The following is an 18,246-nucleotide window of genomic DNA, read 5'->3' on the forward strand; positions in this document are numbered from 1 at the left end:
GGGTACAGTCATACCCCTGGTTTCACAGACAGGGCTTAAGACTAGTCCTAGACTAAAATGTAAGTCTGAGCTGTTTCCACTGAAATAAACTTGCACTGACTGATCTTAAAAATATATCAGTGCCTTTTTAGTTTTAAGATGCACATCGGTAATGTTTTTTTCTAAGCATGTTTATAAAAATTACTTAAATGTCCTAATTGATCTATGGTCTAATCCTGGCTTAGTCTAAGCCCTGTCTGTGAAACCGGGCCATTGTGTTATTGAGGTGTTCTGCAGGGCCCATGTCATGAAATATAAAAACAATATTTTGTGTCCATAAAATGTATAGTTTAAATTGATTTAAATCTATTTAAATTTTGGTATTCAGCATAACATTTAAAAATACAAATTTGAATAAAAATAAAATCCAACTTTTTTTTCCAATTTTGAAAAAGGAATGTATGCAAAAGATCACAGATCTCATTGCCTTGTTTTGGATCAGGCATAAAACATAATCAGAGCTGGGCAGTATTTCAAATACATTTATTTGAAATGCAAATTACTATTTTGTTTTTAAATGCTTTTGCGTGTAAATAGGCCTATATTTAATCTTGGTATTTACATGTATTTTAAATATGCTTCAACTTGTAATTTGTAGCTTTTAAGTATCTTTAGAAAAATGTCATTTGTATTTAAATACATTTAATATTTTGACAATACAAAAATAGTAAGTTTAAATGTATTTAAATTAAAATAAGTTATTTAAAAACAAAATAGTATTTTGTATTTTAAATACATATATTTGAAATGCTACTAATCCCTGAACATAATCAACTTGCCAATGTAAGGGTGTAAACAAAAGAGCACCGACGACAGAGCGTCAGTAGCCTAGCTGCCTGATGGAAATCTCCAGAAGTGTGTGTTCACCGGACATAGCCAGTCCCCATCGCGACCACCCCTCCCCCTCTCGTCTGCGATCGCGCGGCAGCCATCTTTATTCATAACTAGCTGAAGTGCGCGGAATCAATTACCAGCCATTTTGAGACGACGACGACGCGGACAACATCTACGGACGCATCATGGACAAATTAAGGTAAGACTTGTAATAGAAAAATTAATATCATGGTAAATTTGAATTCTGTTTATAGTCGTACTATGATGAGGTAGATCATTAAACAGAGTAAAGTACTGCTTCTAATTAAGGTGTCATTAGGCAATTAGCCGGGCCAAGGTTATAACTAACAAGCGTGTTGGTTTGTGGTAATTTACGTTCGGATTTGCATGATTATTCGGTAAAATAATAGTTTTAGGCAGCAATGTACCGTGGTAAAGTTAGTTTGATGTTTGACATTCATTAGACATTCGGTTTCATACCAATTAAACTGTTTGCGGCCTTTGTTTTTAGCTCAAATTTAGTCAGATGGACATAACGTTAAATATATGTCCTTTATGTTGCACAAGGCTTAATTAAAAATAAATAAATAAATTAACCTTAATTATTAATTTATAATAATTTTACACTTTTTAATGTATGAAATAGCCTAATATAACTTCACTAGCACCTTTTGAGATAAAGGTATCAAATCAACTGTAAAAAATCTCTAAATATTATCTCCTGTCATGCACAAGGCTTATTTGTTCAGAAAATCCCTTTATTGTTTTTATACAGTACTGAAACTATTTTTGATGTTTAATATACGTTACCCACTTAAATTCATTAAACTCTGACACAGTTTGAGATAAAGGTATCAAATAACTGTAAAAATCTCTAAATATTATCACCTGTCATGCACAAGACTTGTTTTTTTTTTCAGAATCCTTTATTGTTTTTATATACAGTACTGAAACTGTATTTTTGATGTTTAATATTCTGTACCCACTTAATTTCATTAAACTCTGACACAGTTTGAAATAAAGGTTTCAAAACAACAATTCAAATGAAATAAAATAAAATAAAAATATAATACAACAATAAGAAAGGTAAAAATTGCAATTACAAAATATGATTACAAATATACTAATATGGAATTTTCACTTTATTGCTACATTCAGGCCAAAATTGGTGAATTTATTGGATTTAAATGGGTTACATGTATGTGAAGAGCTGAGATGCAAAAGCTTCTAAGTGTTACCTCTTTTTTTTTATTAATTTAAATTACATTTATTTATTAGGCTCCTACACTCTCACATAAAAGGTACAGAGCTGTCACTGAGGCATACCTTTATGTATAAAAGTAACAACAAAAAAAGTACAAACATTATTTTATAATTTATCAACTGTAAAAAATACTTTATATTTTAAGTGGGCACAGTATGTTAAATATCAAAAATACAGATTCAGTACTGTATATAAAAACAAAGGAATATTCTGAAAAAAAAAAAAAAAAGCTTTGTGCATGACAGGGGATAATATTTAGAGCTTTTTACAGTTGATTTGATACCTTTATCTCAAAAGGAGCTGTCTGTTGTTTAATTAATTAATATTATTTTATACATTAAAAGTTGTAAAATTATTATAAAACCCATAAAGTGCTAATTCCAAAAACAGAGTCTTGTGCATTTACAGGGAAGTTTTTCTGAACATTTTAGTATTGGTTTTATAGTATAATGTCATGTAGTTTAATTGTTTAATTAAGTTAGATGGTTAATTCTTTTTTTTTTTTTTTTTTTTTTTTTTTAAATTAAGCCTTGTGCAACATAAAGGACATATATTTATGTCCATCTGACTAAATTTGAGCTAAAAACATAAAGGCCGCAAACAGTTTAATTGGTATGAAACCGAATGTCTAATGAATGTCAAACATCAAACTAACTTTACCACGGTCATGTACCGAGTACATAAATGTTAGTGCAGTCTGACCGTACTGTAATAGGTCTATTTGAAAAGATTAACCTGAAGGCACATCTGTGCGTATGTGCACATGTGGCCTAATTGTGAGTTAATGAGGTGTACAGTATGTGTTAACGATTTTATTTTGCCTTTGGCACAGACCAGATAAACCCAACCGAAGCAACAGCAGGTTTGAGCGTCGCATCACGAGACTGAGAAAGCATCATGATGAGTGTGCCAGGAGACAAACAGCTAGACAGAAGGTGATTTTAATTTTATTATTTGATCTTATTTTTAATTTACCTACTTTAACATTTCATGTATGGAAGTAGCCTAAATCATTGGACACATTAGTCTGTATAATATTGCGGTTAAGTTGTTCACGTCGTATTGTTAAGAAATTTTGTTCATATGTAAAATATTTTGTTTTTGATTATATGAACATATGTACAAAACTATTGTCGACATAGCTTTAAGACAGACAATTAAATATCAAATAAAATCATATATCACGTCCACTATACACTTCTTAAAGCATGTGAAGCTGCAAAGTGAGACTAAATTATTTGTATGATTACAGTTGTGCTTTCGATTCTTATTTCAGGCAAAAGAAACATCAAGTGTTTGTCCCACCATGCCCTCCCAGGCCCCAGATGATCAGGTCCCATCTCCCCTCAAGCAGGACATACTTAACTTACAACAGATGTGTGAAACAGGATCCTTGGTAAAACACTTATTTATGTATTTTTTAATTCAGAGTTATCGTAAGAATTTGACAACTGACTATTTCTGTTATCCTGAACAGGCGGATTCAAAGGAAAATCCAGACAGTTCTGTGTCTTCAGATGTTCCCAAGCTCCTAGCCAAACAATCACTGTTTACAAAGAAATCAGTGGTAAGTGTTCATTTCATAATGCCCCTTTTCCGCTCCTGCTGGAGATGACACCACCGATACACACCGTAAAACAAACATCAGTTTGGTTGCGCTTTATCTGACAGTGGCCTGTGATACAGGAAACTCAATTAAATTAACATTTGTTTTTCTTTTAATATAAAACACTACGTAGTATATGATTAATATGAAACCTTAGTTTCATTACATTAGTGTTGTTAATTTGTAACTTGCTCTTATTCAATATTTAAAATTCAATATCATAAAGACAACTGTTGAACTGAACTAAAAATCATTTCATTGCAATTCTCTCTTCAACAAATCAATTTATTTATTGATTCTGAGCTTGGTTTTAAAAACTGAGTTAGCTTTTGAAAACACTTGTATTCTGCTTGCTTTTAATTCCTTACGCACATGCGTCACTCAAACCATTTAAAAAAATAAATAAATACAATGTAATGCTTTATAAACACAAATTTATGTTGTGCAACGTGCATGTTTATTTACATTGAGAAGGGCATGCTACAGAGTACAGAATTTATGAAAAGTCACAAAAGTCTATGGAAAAAAAAAAGCAAACCTTTAAATAAATTGAGCTTACTTAATCACAGACTACTGTAAGATAAAGCACAACCAAACTAATGTGTTTATGGCCCCCTATGCCTGACATTTCCTCTAAAGGTGTTTATTTTTTAACCTTTTTTATTAACTAAAACATTTGTTTTGCCTTTTTTATTTTTCTCCTGCATGTTATAAAAAAAAATCAAACAGACTTTAAATTAAAGCTATACTTTTGAATTTAAAAGAAAACCCTCTGCTCTAACTTTTTAACATGTATATCCATACACAGATTTTAAGCACCTCAATTATTTAATTCAGACATTCTTCACAACTTCATAGTACTCTTTCTTAAGTGACTGAATATCTACTGTTTGTATTTATTATAAAATAAACAATGAAAAATACAGTAAATACATTATAAATCTGTTTATGATATGTGCATAAACACCACTGACCCTTACAAGATCCACCTCCATCCATTATAAAATGCGATTTATCTTGTAGACTGATGTTTGCATTACCACATAAGGTCCTGGCAGATCACTAGATGAAAAAATGCACCCAGGAATCGAAACGAGGAATCGAAATTTTAATTTTATAATAAGTATCCGATTCTTTATCTTAAGTATCCGATTTCAGAATCGGAATCGATTTTCGATTCCCAACCCTAATCCTGTCTCCCACCCACTTCTCACTGGTCACCTCTGCTCTACACTGGGCTCTGGACAGAGCTATGTGTGGACAGACTGTCCTCTATTCACCAAACCTGCTCACTCAACCAGCCTCACCCATGGGTGATTGGCACCATCTGAAAGTAGTAATTGCTTTTTTTTTTCTTGACTGAAAAAAAGGGCAACCGTTAGTAACTAGTTCCCTGCTCATCACTTCCATCATTTGCTCACTGATTTGTGCCCATCCTACTGCATGTCCTCTGGACCCCATTCTTACTAGCCATAACTTTTACCATTGTGACAACAATCACACGTGATGTTTCATTTTTTTCTGGAACATTTCCTACAGCATTCAAGCAGGCTTTGGCAACTCCCCTGCTCAAAACCTTTCCTTAGTTCTTAGTTTAAAGTTGAGAAGATAATGTCGGGGGTCACTATCCCATTGTCTGATGCTAATAATGGTGTAAAGTTCTTAAGTCTTATTTTCTTCCCTTCAGAGAAATCTTCAGTTGGCAGCAAGTCTTCGAGTCATCAGGCCCCTTCATCATCTACAGGTAAAGTCAAACCTTTTCTTTTGGAACCTTTTCTTTTCAATAATGATGATTAATAATCATCATTATTGAAGCTTTTGTTTACAGTGTAGCAAAATTTTGAAATGGTTATTTGTTTTATCTTCCAGAAGAATGTTCCTTCTCGGCAAAGGAGAGAGAGAGTCCTTCAAGTTCAGGTAAAGAGTTAGGACTGCACTGCTAACTTGCTCTGCTCTCTGATTGGTTAGACAGCCCAGTCTGTTGTGATTGGTTATCCACACAAATGAGTTCTAGGGTGCTTTTCATTTCTTATTTTTGCATCCTCGTTCCCTTTCCTTGCTTCCTTTCCTCGCGAGAGAAGGATTTAAGGAAAGGAAATGAGGACGGAGGAATCAAAGGAGGAATATTGGAATATTCTTGACCACTCAAGCGTCACTTCAAAGCGTCATCAGCTGCGCTAAAGGGATCTGCCCATATGTTGTTAAAGTTAGTTATTTAAGGCATTCATAATAATTATTAACAAAGCAAGATGCACAGTTTAAATATATGACATTATTTACACTGCAAAGGGAAAATATAAAGGTAAATTACTATATCTGAAGGGGGAGGAGTGTGTCACGTTTAGTCGATAAAACACTTCCGCATAGGATAAACCCACGTATCCTCGCTCAAGACTCCTCAGGAAGCCTCCTCACTCCTCGATCCTCGCGGTGCAATTAGAGAATTGAGATGTCCTACAAGATGGCTGAACTCGATTGGTTTCTGGGTCATAGGATGGAGAACGGAGGACCGAGGAAACGAGGAATGATATTGACAAGCACCCATAGTGTCTGGGGCTTTAAGTTTTTGTGGGATGTCCATGCAGAACGTAGGCAGACATTATGCGAATTTGTTACCTTGTGGCCTCTGAACTTTGCGAAATAGGATTCAGTCTAAAAACGACTTAAACAGAGTCAACTTTTTCTTTATTGATGATGTGTGGTCAGTATACATTCACATACAGCTACATTACACATTTTCAAAAATCTGTGATGGAGATTGTTTTAAAGTGCTCCTGTTAATCTAGTTAAATGTACAATTTTCTTGTTATTAACCTATGTCTTGGTGACCTAGCTAGGAGCTACATTGTACAGAAAGTAAAATCTCATAGGTCTCAAGAGTAATGTCTGGTACTCCTCTACTTGGTATTGAATGCAGATGTTCTAGTGTACATTACCTCTGTTTTTTACTCTACACTCAGCCTTTTAAGGTAAGGTGAAACACTGTCTCTTGAAAGTTGAGGTAAAATTACTGTCATTTTTAGGTGTGTCAAGATGCCCAAAAAGAAAGTGGACAGAAGAGGAGGTGAAGGCAGTCGAGAACAAATTATTGGACTGCATCACATCTGGCAGGGTACCGGGGAAAAGGCAGTGTGAAGACTGCATCAGGTCAGCGCCGGTATTACTCAAACACAGAACCTGGGAATCAGTCAAGTTCTATATCAAGAACCGAATCGCAGCATTCAAGAGGGAATGTGAGAAAAGAAAAAATAAATAATCATGTCTCAGGTCAGTTTTTCTTGTTCAGGAAAGTCAAGCACTAGGTGCTAAAAGATCATTTTTTGCTGTTTTTGTTCGAGAAGTTTTTGCACTTGTATTTGTACAGTGAGATCTCTTTAAAGTTTTTGCATTTGGACTTCTCTTCTCTTCTCTTCTCTTCTCTTCTCTTCTCTTCTCTTCTCTTCTCTTCTCTTCTCTTCTCTTCTCTTCTCTTCTCTTCTCTTCTCTTCTCTTCTCCTGAAAAAAAAATTGTTATAAGGAAAATTGAGTTTAACCTGAAGAGTATATTTGAAAAACATAACTCTGTTTTTGACAACTTTCAAAAATCATGTAACCCAACAAAAATAACCCAACTATAGTTTGACACATTAATTGGAATGCACAATGAAAAAAAATCCATTGTGCATTACAATTAATGTGTCAAACTAGAGTTGGGTTATTCTGACTAGGTTAAAGAAATAGTTAACTAACACCACAACATGATTTTTGAAAATTAAAAAAAAATGGAATAATTTGTTTTTGCAAAAACTTTATTGTCGGTTTAGACAAAAGAACTTTAGTCAAATGTGTTCAATATTTCTACTGTTCAACTGCTGCACAAAGCCAAAATGTTTGTCAAATAAGAGAAATGACAAATAAAGTTTAGTCAGAACTACTTTTGTCAAAGAACAATTTATTTGAATGCAATTGATTTGGATTTGAATGTATTTGCAATACGGATGTGATTAGTGGTAGCTAGGTTTGCCTACTGCAGAAACGAAAAATATGGAACAGTTGTGCTTATATTCAAGATTAAGGTCCAAGGAAAAGAATATGCAACTCAAATGTTATTTCTTTCTCTCTCTTTCCATTTTACAACATTAGTGAAAGATGGCTTACCTTATTAATCGCGTCCAACGTAGATTGCATGTTTTCTTGCACGGCTGGATGTTGTACTCAAGAAAAATAATCACATTGTTTGTATTTGCCAAAACTGATTTCCTAAAATGAATACAGGCAGAATTGGTCTTAGCGCAAACATCGCTTACAGTGAGGTGGGAGCGAGAAGTTGTCAGTGGATTATACAGCCTTCCTCAAACAGTTATGATAACAATTCTGATTTTGATAAAGTATTCTGCATGAGGGTGGCTGTGACTGCATGATGACAGGTGTAGTGATCAGCACTTCTGCAGTTTTATCAGTCACTGGTTAGCAGTCAAGGGAGGGCACATACAGGACACAAATTAAGCCCAAAATACGGGATATCCCGGTTAGTACGGACTGGTTGGCAACCTTAGTGGTAGCTGGGAGCACCTGTTGATCTGTATGATGTTAATTTAAGAAGTTTGGGGTGAGGTCCCCATTGGTAACCTTTTAAACACACACAGTGATGTCATTAATTAGCATATGAAAACATTACGTCACAGGTCCCCTCCAGGACCTTCTACCTGACGGGGTCCCCAGCAGTTGGTAAAATTTCAGGTCAGTCTTCTGGGGCTCAGCCTCAAGATTACAAGTGATAGCTGCTATAACAGTTGTAAATGGAGTGTGGATCAGTTTCTGCCTTGTCTATAGACCACTCAGAAAGGGTGGTTCCCACCAGGCTGCATGTAGTCATGTGTCCCCACCCAGTAGCAAAAACAAGTATGTGTGTGTGTGTGTGTGTGTGTGTGTGTGTGTGTGTGTGTGTGTGTGTGTGTGTGTGTGTGTGTGTGTGTAAGTGTGACCTGCTCACTGCAGGCTGCAGCACAGTAACCACAGCAACAGTAAATTGGAGAGCCCACCTTGCGTCAGCTTCACTGTAATACTCTCTGGCGACGATGTCCTCAAACAACTCCCCCCCAGTCACACTGCGGAATTAGAGAGGGAAAAAAACCCAGTGAAACAAGGGATGAGAGAGTGGAGAGTGTGCTGGGTTTTGGGCTAATTTGGTCTGCAGCAGGAGGCAGAACCGACATTTTATACTTCCGTAAACATGATTGCAAATGTATGTGATGCTACAGTAAAACTCGCATGGCCCAATTATACTTTTCATATAGGTATATTATTGGATGCAAGGCCGCAATTAGCAATTTTACCATGGTAACCGTAGGCTTTGACGAAATACATGTGACAGTGCAAGACGGTGGTGGCTATTACAAAGTTTCAGGAGTTTTACTGTAGTTACAATTACTGTAGTAAACTATGGCATTTTATCCAAAACTGGTAAATCTGAGAACTGTTTGAATTGCAGTTATGCAAAATGCAACACTTGGTAGAAAGTGAGGAAAAGAAATGTCAGAAAAAAAAAAAAAAAAAAAACACTAGAAAAATTTAAATAAAAATGAATAAAAACAACAATTAGAATAACAACAACAACAATTACAACAAATAAAATAACAATAGTAATAAATATTTTTTAATTAATTGACATTATATAACTTAAAAGAATATTTTGCATTGCAATAAAACTAATTTACAAATACATAAATTAAAATATTTAGTTCTTATAGTGAGAGAAAAAGAGAGTGAGAGAGATTATACATAAGAATTGTTTTAAACGTTCTATTAAAAGAATCCAAAAAATAATAATAATAATAATAAGCAGCACTGTTTTCAACATTGATATTAACAAATGTTTCTTCAGCTGCAAATCAGTAAATTAGAATAAGATTTTTTTAAAGAAATCTTACTGGCCCCAAACTTTTGAACAGAATTCGATATTTATTGAGAATATTATGAAACAAATGTTGCTTATATCGCCAACTCACAATGGTTACCATGGTAAATTGTGAGGGTGGCGTGCAGTTGAAGTGCACGAGACATGTAACAGGAACATTAGTAACTCAGCATTTGTTCCAGATAAATTGAGTTCCACAATGACACCTGGGAAATATCAAAGTGCACTGGACTCTGGTTAAAACCAGAACAATAATCTTGACAGTACTAAATCGTATTTTTAGGGCCACCCAGAAATGTCTGCCCATCAATTCTGCAGGCAGATCCCATCAAATTGAAGGATATATTTTTGACAACCGGGAAGATGCATACGAGGTTGTTCTTGTCGAACATATTTCAGTTGCATTTATCTGCCTGCAGCAATGGGGTTTCAGACATGATTCATTGGAACAAAATGTCTTGGGTTTGATAACTTGTCCATCCTTCTTCAAAGAGCAGGAAGCCTATTACAACCATTGAGAGTTACAAACTTACCTGAAGACAGAAGCTATGTTATTTTTTGTATTATTTATTTACTAATACAGTATTTGGTCAAACTTTTTAATTCAATTTTAATTAAATGAGGATTCATTTTAGTCAGAATGCTGTCTTAGAAGGCAGTTACCTACATAGGTAGTAAGGTAACTTCTTGGAACAGATTTTATTATCATGTCTCAAGTTACAATACAACATATACTGTGTGTGTGTGTGTGTGTGTGTGTGTGTGTGTGTGTGTGTGTGTGTGTGTGTGTGTGTGTGTGTGTGTGTGTGATACTCACAGGTCAAAGACCAGGTAATGGAAGCCTTCTTCTGAAATACTTTCATGGAGCCGAACTAGGGTTGAAAAGACACAACAAGAGAATCAGCATTAAACAATGTCAGACACAGAGATAATGCATTATGAAAGCAAATGTTTTTAATGAGAGGGAAATCTTGAGCATTCCTCGCTCCATCACACAGCGTTCATAAAAACATCTGATGAGAACATACAGCATACGTCCAATTACACGCTATTATAGTGACACTTACAATTATGAGCCACGTTTATAGACATAAGATAACCATAATGAGCACATGGCGAAATGAAATAACACAAAAAGAATCCATCGAAAAGAGAGATGGTATATGGATGACAAGCTCACTTGTGTACACAAGCAGTGTGTCACGTAGACAGTGACACACACCGAGTGTATTTGGGTGGGGGGGTGGATGGAGAGAGAGAGAGAGAGAGAGAGAGAGAGAGAGAGAGAGAGAGAGAGAGAGAGAGAGAGAGAGAGAGAGAGAGAGAGAGAGAGAGAGAGAGGAAAATAAAGAAAGAGAGTTGAGTAAACACTGCCCAGAATAGCAAGAGCCTTATGAGAGTGCTAAGAAAAAAAGCAACATTGCAACTAGAGGAGGAAGAGAAAGAGACGGAGGGTAAATAACAGAGAGATTGAGGAAAATCTGATGTTGGAATATACATATATTAGATAAATTACTTCTACATTGTTAGAGTAATGCAGTGAGTCAATAGTCCTCAGAGTGTTTGTTTGACAAGCAAGGCCCTAGCCTGTTGACACTGGTACTGCAAACAAGAGCGGCTATCATACCCCTAATTACAGATGCTCAAGTTTAATAAAGTCCTAAACATTCAGCCAGAGGTTAAACACCATGTAAATTGACATCTGCACACATTTAACTTGTGTAAAATAGGTATACCAATATTCAGCATCAAACAATGTATGGCAGGACTGGGAGCCACTAAAGTTTGATTGGATGGAAACCATAGACTAAAAAAAGATGGACGACGCCCCTTCACTCTCTTCCATTGGTGAAAAGTGAAGCCACCAAAGTCCTAATATTGCGCTGACATCTTGCGCAGATTTGGGACCTGCTTCTGCGCAGTAGTGAACGCGGGACCTGATTCTGGCAGGAGTGAGCAGGATGTAAAGCCGCGATATCAAGGTCCTGCCCTCACTCCCACAGAAACGGTTAATACAAAATTTACAGTGTGAAATAAACCGTTATGGACATGTAGAAATTAAAGTTGAAGCTCCAATATCCTCCCAAATAAAAAAAAAATAAAAAAGTCTGTTGGTGCCTTGGTGACTACTTCGTTTAGAGAAGCTCTCAATCATGACGCCACATTCCTGTTTTTTAGCATCAAATAACTAAGTAAAAAAAAAAAGAAGACAAACTTAAATCAGCGTGATAAAAACTACCTAAAATGACAGAAAACATCTCTGAAAAAAATGTATTTGAAGTAATTTGATTGTTTAGTTTCCATCGCGTCCAGTAGACTTCATGGGGTGGCGGGGTTTATGACCTATACTGGGACCAGACACCAGGGGGCGATCGAGGTGCTTTGGCTTCACTTTTCAGCACTTGTGCGTCACGCTTGATGGAAACATGTTAGTCTATAATATTACTACATATACTGAAGGTGAGTGTTTTTTCTGTTAAAATACTTTGCAGTTCCCCTTTAATTTCCTCAGAAAGTGTAAACACCGTGGTGCCTTCAAAACATTGCTCTGTTTGTTTGATCCCACACAGCAACATCGGTTCAACCAATAGCATGATTCTGGAGGTGGGACTATCTGTTGGTTCAACCAATGGTAAACAGGGGAAGTGTTTGGAAAGACGGGAAACCTGTTTGAGAATAATCAATTTTGTTTGGTGCCGAAATTACATACTTCACCTTTATTCACATTATTTTTGTAAATTTCTATAATAATAATAATTATTATTAGAAACGTGTAATTTCTACAAATGAAATGACAAACTCACAAAAATAATGACTTTTAATAATAAAAAATAATGATTATATGAAATATATTTTTTTATTATTATTATTTAATATTACAATATTGTCTTTAAAAAAAAACACTTTACTTTAAGTATTAAAAAATGTAATACTTGCTGAGTGAGTGAGGGAAAGAGATGCACATTGTGTGTGCCAACTGTGCCAGTAGCGATGAGCACTCAGTCCTCTCTTCTCTTTAACCTTTCAGACTCTCTCTCTCTCTCTCCATCTCTCTTCCTTCATTGGCTCTATTGTTCAGCACTTATGTGCAGCCCAAGCAGAAAACATGACAAGCTGTCCACTTGAGGAGGGACAACAGGAGGGAAAGTAAAGGAGAGAGAGAAACAGATACAGGTGATGGAGCAGGAAAAAGGAGATGGCATCGCCTGAGGCGGGGAACAGAGACGAGAATACAAAAACACACTGGATGGAAAAATGGCGAGAGTGGAAAAAAAAGATGGAGGAGTGAGAAACAGAGAATGGAGGAGAAAGACACTGGACAGAGTGTGAATCCGAGGTCAATGTGGGACTACTTTAAAAGGTGTGCAAGATGCCAGACAGTAGAACTACATATCAGTAAAATACAGAACTGAAATGAGCGTTATATAACCATAAAACTATATACACATATAATATATAAACACATACATACATATATACATACTAGGGCTGTCAAAATTAATGTGTTAGCATTTGTTTAATTCCTGTCATCTTTTAGCTAGCATTACACTATGTGATCAGGCTCTTATCCATGCAAATGCTTTAAGATTATTCAAGCGTGACAAGACACAAAAGAGAACTCAGTGCCTCAGTATCTCCTGTCTGTGTGACACATACATGACTCATGTGCAAAATGCCCAGTTTGTAGAGTATCCTTGTAAGCACAGTCTTAAATTACTTAAAGTCTTAAATGAATGTAAAGAGTGGTGAGAATGCGTGTTATATCCGCGTCATGGGCAGGTCTTAAAGTGAAGTCTTGGTGAGCATAAGAGACTTCTTTCAAAAACAAAATCTTGCTGACCCCAAACTTTTGAATGGGACTGTAAATTTAGTCAAATGCATCCAAACTTTTAAATTGTGGTGTACAAGTGAGTTTGTCGCAGTGAGCATCTGCAGCTGTGTGTGTGAGTGTTTATGGTTTTGTGTGTGTGTGTGAGCTGATGGCAGTAATGACTAGGACCGAATTAGGCTGAAGTATTTTTCACACAATCAGGCAAAAGCAATAACCTCAAAACATATCAGGGATTGTGTTACAGAAACTTCTTGTCTTAAGTCTTGAGTTCCTTACTGAAATCACCAAGTTAGTTAGTGACAGTGTACATTAATCAACATTCATGAATTTACATGTACCCAAATGAGCCCGAAGGCTAGTTTTCATTGGTACCAAATAGATAAGACGGGATTCTAGTGTTGGATGTTTCTGTAATATGGCCCCAGGGGTATAAATATGTAACACGGTACGAGTAATTATCAAATTAATATAACAGAATGTATCAAAATGTAGGAAATTTAATAAAGGAAATGGTTTATATGTTAATAACCATGATCCAAGTATAATTCCATTGAGACCATTTCATTAAATTTTTTATCTTATTATTTGATACCTGATTAATACAAACAAAAATATCAAATGAATCACAATGAACAAACCTCTAATGCATCTTTTGTGGTATAAACAGCACAAGCAAATCCTCACACCTCATACACTGTCATAGTGCCTAAACCAGGTGTCTTTCTTCATCTTCTTCGTGGTTTTCTTCCACTCTCTCGCCTCTTCTTTTGCCGTTCTCCTGAACTCATTGGCAATAATGATGGTATTTGGACTGAACTGCTGCCCACCAGCATCTCCCACCTCAGCACAGTTATTTATAGAGCTCCACTCCTCTTCTATCCCTCTCCATCTCTCTCCGCTGCTCTCTCCATCCCTCTGCATTCACCTCTTTCTTCGTCGTCATCGCCCCCATCTCGATGGCTCTGCTCCCGATAGCTCAGTTGTTTTCTCCTCATTCTATCGATCAGTCTCCCAATTTCTGTCTCCACTCCTCCCTCTAGTTCCCTCTGTGCCTTAATTTTCATTCTCCTTTGTTTGTGGTCTTCTAAATTCAGCCATTTATTAGTTACATTTTTCCCCTCACAATCATTATTTTGTTCTATTGTTCATACGTTCCTCTAGACAATGACTTTTGGAAGAGGCTGTTCCGCAGGACACAGTATTTTTGCAGCAAAAATACTTCAGCCTAATTCAGTCCCAGTCATCACTGCCACCAGCTTACACACACACACACACACACCTGCAGATGCCCACTGCGACAAACTCACATATACACCACCATTTAAAGTGTTGGAGTAAATTTACAGTCCCATTCAAAAGTTTGGGTTCGGCAAGATTTTTACATGTACAGTACAAAACTGTAATATTGTGAAATATTGTTACAGTTTTTTCTATTTTATTATTTTTCAATTGTAATTTATTCCTATTATGGCAAAGATGAATCTTCAGCATCATTACTCCAGTCTTCAGAGTCACATGATCCTTCAGAAATCATTCTAATATGCTGATTTGGTGCTCAAGAAAGATTTCTTATCATTATCAATGTTTAGAACAGTTGTGCTGCTTAATATTTTTGAGGAAACCATGATGCATTTTGTTCAAGTTCAAAAGAACAGTACTTATTTGAAATAAAAATCTTATGTAACAATGTAAAAGTGTTAATGTCTGTGTTAATGTAAATGTTAAACTGTCACTTTTAATCACTTTAATGTGTCCTTGCTCAATAAAAGTATTCATTTCATTCAAAAATAAATGTACTGAACCAAAACTTTTGAACAGTATTATGTGTTTTGTAACTTTTTATATAAAAACGCAAAGGCTTCAATATTAGGTATGTAGACATATATACATTGTGAATAAATATTTCTTTACAAAACTATTTTAAAGGATGAGATAGACTAGACTAGCAAAAAGTTTGCAGCATGGAGTGCACGTGAAGCACCCCATGATGCACCCTTATGATGTTTGTTGAGAGAATGAGCAAAGCTGTAATCTAGGGGTTGTGAACTTGAAGCTCAAATATAAAATAGTTTAGATTTTTTTTTTTATTACATTTTTGTTGGACCCATACTTCAAATTCTCTCATTTAATAAGGATCCAGTCTCTCTAAACCTCATGCTTTCCAATAGCCTACTCTGCTCTGATTGGTCATATGACCCAGTCTGCTGTGATTGGTCTAACTGCTTAAAACGCTTGTCGGAAATTAAACGGCCATTACCATATCTAAATTTCAGCTCTAGAGGCTTCCTCAGAGCTTGATAAAGTGATACAAATGGCGTCAGTTTTGGCGTATTCATTTGAGAATTAATTAATTTGCGAATTGAGATTAATTTGAAACTTTTACATAAACAAATAGCCATATTATACACTACATGAAAGGTAATACCTGAAAGCATAATGGGGCACTTTTAAAAATAGTCATAATTCTGTTCAAACTCACCGATATTGGGGTGTTTGAGTAGACGACAGATTCGGGCCTCACGCTCCAGTTTCTGATGATCTGCAGAGGACAAAGAGGGGGAGAAAAGCAGGTTAGATATTTGAGGTGGCTGATGGCTTGTTCTCACAACTATAAAATGAAAAGAACACTTTAGCTGAGGTGCGAGAGGCTCTGTCTTCTCCTCTAAGAAGAGAGAACATTTTCACACAGGTGTCATAATTGTGACCAGCAGTGCTGGGGAGGTAAGGGAGGGATAAACAATTCACAGAATCAGTGAGACAATCTGCTCATTTAATTCAATAACTGAACTTTAGGACATTCTCTGAACTAATAAAAAAATAAAATAACATAAAAAGATGCGCTCTATATGCAGAAAAAAATAGTAATAATATACTGGTATATAATTGGATCGGCATAACCAATAAATAAATAAATAAATAAATAAATATATATATGTGTGACTTTGCTCCTGTCATGATAAGATACTGTAAATTGTGTTTGTTGGAGTGGGGGTGAGGTTCAAGCTAATCTAGGGCTTATTACTAAAACATGTAATATGCTTGTGTGAGCTTGAAGGATGAATGTTACGTAAAATTAAACAAACAAGCCCGAGGGCTCATTTCCTCACACTTGCAACACACACACACACACACACACACACAAAATCACAAGCGTGGGGAGTCTAAATAGCAGCTCAATGTCTTGACTGGGGTCTATTCATCTTCTCAATGTAAAAATCACCCACTATGCACTGCTGAAGGCCTATGGAATTGGATGTGATTCATATTTTAGAAAATAATAGGCTTAAAACAATGTTTTGACAGATTATATTTAGGGCTGTGCCGGTAAACTTGACAACCGCACCACCGCGGTTGTAAAGCGCCACCGCGGTGGCGGAGTAGGCTAGTATCCTACCGGCGGTGGTTCGCCTAAAAAGAAATTTTGTATATGAATGCTGTTTTACATTAATATTATGACACACAAAGCTTTGTTTACAAAAGAAATAATAGGTTAGCAATTAAATGTTAAATCGCAGCCATGGAAAAGTTTGAATTCATGACGAATGAGAAAGTTGTAGCCTACGTGAGCCCATAAACTTGCTTTGTCGGCTTTGAATTCTGGTTTGCGATCTGGTCACCCGATTATCAGCGAATTTAAAAATATTCCATTAGTTATTCCTTATAGAAAGCTTGAATTATCTACTTTTAAACAAAACAATTCAAAACGAAAATAAACCGACTATATGCTTATGTATTCCGTATGAAGTGTGCAATTCTCTCTAGGCGCGTTCACTGCGAAGAGTGAGCATCGTCAACTTCATCTTTGCAACCCGACACTGACACACACACACACACACACACACACACAACACTTTATTAATAAAAAATTCAAATCTATCCTTGCTATATTTGACACGTTCATAATCATTACTTTTGCCGGTTCTTTGTGACAGCTGTTATGTGCGTTATTGGCAGCGTCACCCTCTGGTTACATGAACGCGTCACCACTGCATCAGCACATGGAGATTTTGTTTTAGAGAATGATCGCACAACAGACATTAGAACATTAGATATTCTATAATTAAATCAACTAATCGAATATTCAAAAATCGTGACTCATCTTTTTTCTTTTCCCATACAGTATCTTCACTCGCGTCTCACCCAAAGACGCGTTATAAACGTTTCTTCATTTGTTCGCTTTTAGGTCGATTATTTTCGTATTCTTTACTGTGGTAAAGTAGAAAAAACACTGTAGGACAGATAGCCTACATTTTTACTTGTACGTCAAATTCTTTTTAACACAGTTTGTGCTTGTTAGACATATGGTAATTCGTAAGGCGCGTCAAGTTCACACGCGCGGGTGATTTTAGTTTGGCTTTCTCTGGCAGCGCGCAAACAGCCTAAATGCCTTGCCCTTGTAGAAGATAAAATTCGCTCTTCATACCTTTTACAAGTAGAAAACATGAAGATATCAGAAAAGAGATCGATGGTCTCTTTCCTGCACGTGTCCCACATCCCTCTCAAAGCGCAGAGCGGTAGGCTATATCACGCGCCTTTGTGGGGAAATATTAAACGAAAGTTTTTAAAAAATTTTTTTAAAAAAAAATAGATTCAACTTTATTATATTATGTAAGTTACCAGTATATACTGATATTTATTTCAATGCTTTACCGGCTTTAGTGTGTTGTTCCTTTGTTTTTGTTTTATTTATTTATTTCAAAACAACCATTTGGGTCCATTACTACCGCGGTGGTAAAAAACTGCCACCGTCACAGCCCTAATTATATTCATACAGC

General features: G+C 35.9%; 2 protein-coding genes across 24 annotated transcripts in view; one reads left to right on the forward strand and one right to left on the reverse strand.

Moving 5' to 3' along the window:
• The window catches only part of camk2g1 (calcium/calmodulin-dependent protein kinase (CaM kinase) II gamma 1), an 86,153-nt gene that overhangs the window by 31,760 nt on the left and 36,147 nt on the right, over window positions 1-18,246 (reverse strand). For all 23 annotated transcript variants that reach the window (XM_079852344.1, XM_079852337.1, XM_079852330.1 and 20 more), the window contains exons 3-5: window positions 15,951-16,010; window positions 10,457-10,511; window positions 8,765-8,830 (exon numbers count right to left, since the gene is read on the reverse strand). In XM_079852344.1, the coding sequence (XP_079708470.1) occupies window positions 8,765-8,830; window positions 10,457-10,511; window positions 15,951-16,010 (181 nt within the window). The remainder of the gene's footprint in view (window positions 1-8,764; window positions 8,831-10,456; window positions 10,512-15,950; window positions 16,011-18,246) is intronic.
• On the forward strand, window positions 986-6,981 carry LOC307147563 (uncharacterized protein). The gene is made up of 7 exons (XM_079852390.1): window positions 986-1,072; window positions 2,970-3,072; window positions 3,414-3,533; window positions 3,615-3,704; window positions 5,431-5,487; window positions 5,613-5,660; window positions 6,767-6,981. Exons 1-7 carry the CDS (start codon window positions 1,059-1,061, stop codon window positions 6,809-6,811), a joined length of 477 nt encoding a protein of 158 aa, XP_079708516.1. The 5' UTR covers window positions 986-1,058; the 3' UTR covers window positions 6,812-6,981.

This window comes from Squalius cephalus (assembly GCF_949319135.1).
Source record: "Squalius cephalus genome assembly, chromosome: 19".
Lineage (NCBI taxonomy): Eukaryota > Metazoa > Chordata > Actinopteri > Cypriniformes > Leuciscidae > Squalius > Squalius cephalus.

What these genes read in the sequence shown, in the direction of transcription:
- LOC307147563 (XM_079852390.1), top strand. An exon ending in TGTGTGAAACAGGATCCTTG is followed by an intron (nt 3,534 to 3,614) that starts GTAAAACACTTA and finishes TATCCTGAACAG; the next exon opens with GCGGATTCAAAGGAAAATCC. An exon ending in GGCCCCTTCATCATCTACAG is followed by an intron (nt 5,488 to 5,612) that starts GTAAAGTCAAAC and finishes TTTATCTTCCAG; the next exon opens with AAGAATGTTCCTTCTCGGCA.